Source organism: Hyperoodon ampullatus (assembly GCF_949752795.1).
Source record: "Hyperoodon ampullatus genome assembly, chromosome: 12".
Classification (NCBI taxonomy): Eukaryota; Metazoa; Chordata; class Mammalia; order Artiodactyla; family Ziphiidae; genus Hyperoodon; species Hyperoodon ampullatus.
In genome coordinates, this window is record NC_136925.1 from 84463732 (window position 1) to 84469731 (window position 6000).

Sequence of the window (6000 nt, forward strand, 5' to 3'; positions counted from 1 at the left end):
CTTTTTATCATCTGCTTTATACACTGTTGGGAAACAAAAAAGCTACATAGTTTACTTACTCCTACAGTTAAATATTTTTTAAAAAGTAAGAATAGGTTATTATTGAAATAAAGTGTTGCTTGTCATTATAGCATTCTGGAAGGCAGTGGGGAAAACAGGGTGTGTTAAGCTTTCCATTGTGTGCAGACTTTCCACCCCCCTCTGCCCCCATCAGGAAAATATGTCTGTCCCGTGATCTATTCAGTTCTTGACCTTTTGACTAATATGCCAACAAAAGGCACCATTTATTAGTGATTAATTTACGTATCTTTGTCCATCAGGAACTGGATCAAGGCTGTCACAACTGGGCACCATCACCAATTACATTTTCCATGTGCCCCCGGGGTGTTTGCGCCCTGGGCTCGGCTGGCCGTGCAAACCTGGGTCCTGCAGGCTCCTCCCTAAGGGCACCTCTGTCGTGAGCAGGAGGAATTTATCAGGAATGTCCTCTGGAGGAAAGAAGCCCTCAAAGGGCAGCCGGACCCTCTCACTGGACCTTCTTCCCGGTTCCGATCGGAATCCTGGGAGCTGACGTTGCTCCTCACATGTACCTTCCTTACGGGTCTCCCTTGTCACACACGCTGTCTGTCCCTGTCCCTGCTGCGCCTGTTTTGGACTGTGTTGCTTTGGCCCTCCCCTCTTTGGGACCTTCCTCCTTAGCATCTTTTCTTTACACCTGTAACACGCCTGACCGACCCTCCCCCACACACATGTATACACACACACACACACACACACACACACACACAAGCTTCCTCCCCCTTCTCTCTTAATTTAACCCAAGACCTTCTCCTGTTGGAAAGCCCTCCATGTGGATGGATACCTTATTGTCCTCCCTGGTGGGTGACCCCAACTGCACTGACTCTCTTCTCAGACCACCCTGTAAATCTTTAAAAAAAAAAAAACAAAACCCTATTTCATTTGTGTGTATTTGTCTCTCTATATATATTTTTAAGTTTACCTTTAGCTCAAAAACAACAGGGCAAGAACCCTTTTGGTCAAACATCTTATCTCTTATTTGTCCTGTACAAGTATCATGTATGAATATTTTAGATGATCAGCTACTCTGTAAATCAAGCTTTGACTTCAATCCAGCTTTCCCCATCATAGCAGAAAGCCTTCCACCATGAGAAATGAAAAGTCCACCTAATTACAATGGCTTTGCATTGTAAGTTTATTGGTTATGAAAAATTGATATGCACTGTAGCTGTGTGACTCGTAGTCTTTCTCTTTCTGAAAATTAGCAATATTTCTGCCTGCCTTCACCCCCCACCAAAAGAAGCCAGTCAGGAGAGCCATGTCTTTTCTCTGTGGTACAGAAGACAGTGATATTTCTTTAACAAGTTTCTGGGAAAATCAAGCAAAAACCTGCTTATCTATGCTGTGTGTGATTGTAATTGTTACCTTTATTAATGGTCTGAACCATTACTCCATCTTTTTTAAAATGTCCAAAACAACTGGGGAAAAAAACTTTGAAATACCGTTTTTCCCTCTATAATTTTTACATTCAAGCAAGATAAGCATTTGGAGCTACATTGAAATCTGAATAAAATAAACACTTTCATCTGGTAAAGTGCGCATTTTCAAGTTGCAGCTGTTCTCCCTGTAGCATCCCATGGCCTGAGCCTTCAGGCCGTTTATCCTGAGGCCTCCCGGGCCTCTCAGCCCACCCTGTGGCCCTTTCCTTTCATCACAGGTCAGGTGGGGTAATGCCAGCAGAGGCACAGACATGACTCGCTTACTGGGAAAATAAACAGTGTTGAAACCCTTAGAAGTCTGGGCGGGAAATGCAACTTACATGCATGTAATGACTATTATTCGAGAAAATTGTGGAATTTTTATACTCTGGATCCAAGTAGAGGGTCTCCCATTTGGGGCTGACCCCACGCACTTGGGTAACCTCACAGGTGGAGTGGAATCAGATACTTCTTATCCAAATGGTTTGAGACCGGGCTGTATATGGTGAAGCACGTCAGACCCAGGTTCCCCCCCAACGAGGCCATCGAAGGCCAAGCCTAGGAACCCCTTCCCTCAGAGTCTGAGAGGCAGCTGAGTGGTCACTCAAGGCTCTGGGAGACGAGGCCTCGGTCGGGTCCTCCAGGTGCCCTCCTGGGTGGACCACCTGCCTGGACTTAGACTCCAAAACCAGCAGTGGCACCAATCTCTATGAAGCCATAACGGATGACTGTCATCCAAGCATTCAGGGAGGGGTCAGGAGCAGCCCCGGCAGGAGAAGCTCTTTCCTCCTCCCCACCTGCATCTGGAGTGATGGGGGTGCCGTCAGAGGGCTGCACACCTGGCTTAGTGATATCTGGAGGAGAAGGGGCTCACCCCACACACAGAAGCCACAGACGTGGGCATGGGCTAAGCCCCTCACTCCAAAGTATGTCCATTTGAAATCACATAGAGCCAGCACCCTAACCTGGTGATGGACGGTTCCCTCTAAGTATGCCATCTTGGGATTTTGAAGAAGTCAAGGTCCAAGAGAACACTCTCGATGTAATTACCAGATTTAAGAAAGAGACTTCCCTGACTTGTGAACTGTTGTGTAACCATGATCACCTCACTTTCATTTACTCTCTGATTTCTTTAGTTTAGATGAATTTTCATCAGCTCCATTCTAGGACTTTGTATTTTTGTATATCTGTCACCACTCCTAAAACTCTACAGGATCGTGTAAAACTGTTAATTGCTTGCGTCTCATGACAAGCATTCAGAGAAAAATGCCTAGACACGTGTGTAGGACTTTTCGGGAAAATGCAGTGAAATAACGGGCCTCTTTGTGTGTTTGCATGACCCAGTAAACTCCGGGGACGGCATCGACTACAGCCAGCAGAAGCGGGAGAACATCGGTGACCTGGTCCAGGAGACGCTGGAGGCCTTGGAGCGCTCCGGAGGAGAAGACGCCTTCATCAACATCAAGTACATGGTCCCTACCTATGAGTCGTGCTTGCTAAATTAGCGGTGGGAACAGCTGGGATTCGAGGAAGGCTTCTCCTAGCCTTCTGATCATCTGTCTCTGCTGCTGTTAGCACCTCATTATCTGTGACTTCTACGGCTCACTTTTCTACAGCTGCTAAAATAGTGGCTCATGGGCCATTGGACTTGTAGCCCTATTGGGAGCAAGGCTTTCCAATACACAAATAGTGCCTGTTTCTTAGATTACAATAGTGTACTGTGCTTATTTGTTCTAGGAGAAGAATTGCTTCTTTATACAGTTCGGAAAGAAGCAGGAATCCGAGTTAAACCTTCAGTTGTATAGACAATAAAACTACAATTTTCATACGCAATTCAGCAGTTGTGTCTGCCTGCCCCGAGGGTGGTTGTCAAAGGTTGGAAGGGAAGCGCTGGTGCTGACTGCTTAACAGGTGTTGGTCGTGGACGACAAGCACCCGTTCAGCAGCAGCTGTGCAGAACAGTGTGCTTTGACATCCGACAAAACCGTGGAATCGATATTCCCATTACAGGAGGACAGTTTTGCCGCCCGTTATGATCCTCAGCTATAAAAATAATTGATGCTTCTAGCCCCCTGGTGATCTGGGTTTGCAGGGGCTTTCCAGTTTATATTGGGAGGAGACAGGGAGGGAGGGAGGGGGAAAGTTAGGTGTGAAATGCAACATGGCAAACGTGATTGTTTTAAAAACAGCTAGTTTGCATCTTTGTCCCTCTGTATTATGACATCCTGCATCTCAGGACCCCGGTGTTACTGACAAAATGCTATCCAGCGGTTTGTTTAGGGCTTTCAATCATTTTTGAAAATGACTTATAAGCATCTTAATGATCGCCCCTTGAAACAAATCATATTCTTTTCTTGGCAATTCTCCTTTCCTTGGCTTCCTCCCACGGGTGTGTTGGATGGATTCTCATTGTACCTCGAGGTGGGTCTGATGGCACTGTTTTGGAATTTTATTGAAACCAAAAAAAAAAAAAAAAAGACAAAAGACATGCACTTTTTCATTCAACTGGGAAAGAAAAAAGGTGTCCGAAGAGAAGAGCAAGTGTAAGGTGCCAGCCCTGACAAGGGCCCTGCAGGCCTGTGGGGCGGTAAGCTCGGGGCATTTGAAACTCAGCCCGGAAAGCTTCAGAACGATGGACCCCTGGCTCTGAACACCTGAGAAATGCTGTAACTGCCCAGAAGTGCATAGCCTGAAGCGTCTCATTCTGTAGCAAAGTGCAGCTTCTGCACAAAAGTGAAGAAATGAAATGTGTTCCCCTGGGAAACGGACCCTTTGCCTCGAGATTGTTGTCACTAACTATGTAAGACACAAGTTTCCAAAGGCAAACACCGAGTTTGAAAACTGGTTCATTATTCATCTTCCCTGATGACGGGCTCAGCATATGAAACCTAGCATCCAGGACCTACCTCCTAGTTTCTGGAAGCAGTTTTTAGGATAAACGGAGATGCGTGACCGGGTAAGAAAAATTGGCGTTCGTGTATAATACTTTGAAAAGACAGAGCTAGAAGCAGACATGGACAGGTTAAGACAGGTTTTCTTCTCCAAACTATGATGTTCAGTTGTGCCCATCAGCTGCCGTCCTGGCATCAGTGATGTGTTTGAAGTGACCCCAAAGTCCATGATACTATTTGTTAGAAAGACGCTGGCTGTTAGTGGCTTTGAAGGGTCCTACCAGAATTTCCTCCACGGCTCTGTTGGGACTCAGAAGCAAGCCTGGCCTCTTACTCTCTGTGTTGCTTGTGAAAACCATCTGGTGTAGTAACAAGGAGACCCACCTGCCACTGAGCCAAGAGCCCTAACTCTGGCGTGGAATTAAAATATTGGGGTTCCTTTCCCAGCCCTGTCACTTATTAGCTGTCCTGCCTGTGGGCAAGTTATTTAACCTCCCTGAGCCTCTGGTTTCCTCAGCTGTAAAGTGGAGATTACTCTACCCTGTAGGAATGTTCTAAAGACTAGAGGTGATTTTTGTGAAGTACTTAGCATAGTTTCTTCTACCTGTTGGCCTTTTATTTCAAAGAAACAACGTTTGAATAATGACTAATTTCTACCCCAGCAAAGCAATATATATGTGGGAAATCCTCAGACGACATGGTGCTTCCTACCTGGCAATGGTGAGTTCTTCATAATAAGAAAATAATTTTGCCAAAAACCAAAATAACTATAAAGATTGCACAATGTTCTCTGAAGATTTTTTTAATGCATTGTTTTATTAGTATAGAAACAGGAGTGACTGCTTTTTCTGACTGTCACCTCTGCCCCATGTTTCACCAAAGGAGGTGATTTCCCCGTTCCTAGGGACACACAGAAAACAGAGAAAACGTCACCCGGAGCAGGAGAGTGGGTGGTGGTGACGGGGGAGAGGGTCCCAGCCGCCCCGGGAAGTGTTCCCTCCCCTCCGTGGTCGGCACAGGTCAGCGGGTGGGGTCGGCGTCTCATACCATGGGAGCTGGTGGCAGAGCTCAGAGCTTGGGAAATCCCTGAGCAAATGCCCTCGATGGTGGAGAGTCATCACCAGACTGCAAAACAGAGGGATCATGGAAAAAGCCAATCAGGAAAAGGCAATCAAACACAGCCGAAGAAGAAATGTTCATGAGTGAAGAGACTGAGAAGGCATATAATGGGAACTTCAAAAGTGTGCAAAAATGTAAAAGGCTGTGAAAAGTAGGAAGCTGAAAGTCCCCAGCAGCTTCTCAAGTGGGGAGACAGTCTATCTGTTGAAGAAAAACAATTGCCTAGAACACTGTGCCTCCTGAGGATTCAGAAGACGGTGAGCTGAAAGAGGAAGCTGAAGGTGAAATGTGTGAGGTAGAACGCGCCTCTCAGAAGAAGTTAGTCCACGGGGCCCGCTGCCACCTTCCAGAGGGAGGTTTTCTCGAGAGGCTGGCAGGATAATCAGGCTGCCCCCTGAGAGCTCTCGCCCTCCCCAGCCTATTGTCTGGCCCATCGGAAATAAGCACAAGTTAAAGCATGGTGAATATGAGGGCGTCCCCTTTGGTTTACAAGG

At 46.5% G+C, this 6000-nt stretch overlaps 1 protein-coding gene across 1 annotated transcript in view; it reads left to right on the forward strand.

The window, feature by feature from the left end:
- PACRG (parkin coregulated) overlaps positions 1-3001 on the forward strand; it is a gene marked incomplete at both ends in the record, with an annotated part of 535367 nt that extends 532366 nt beyond the window's left edge. The window contains one exon of the mRNA XM_079716504.1: positions 2841-3001. Coding sequence (XP_079572630.1) covers positions 2841-3001 — 161 coding nt within the window. The remainder of the gene's footprint in view (positions 1-2840) is intronic.
- Positions 3002-6000: the final 2999 nt, after the last annotated feature.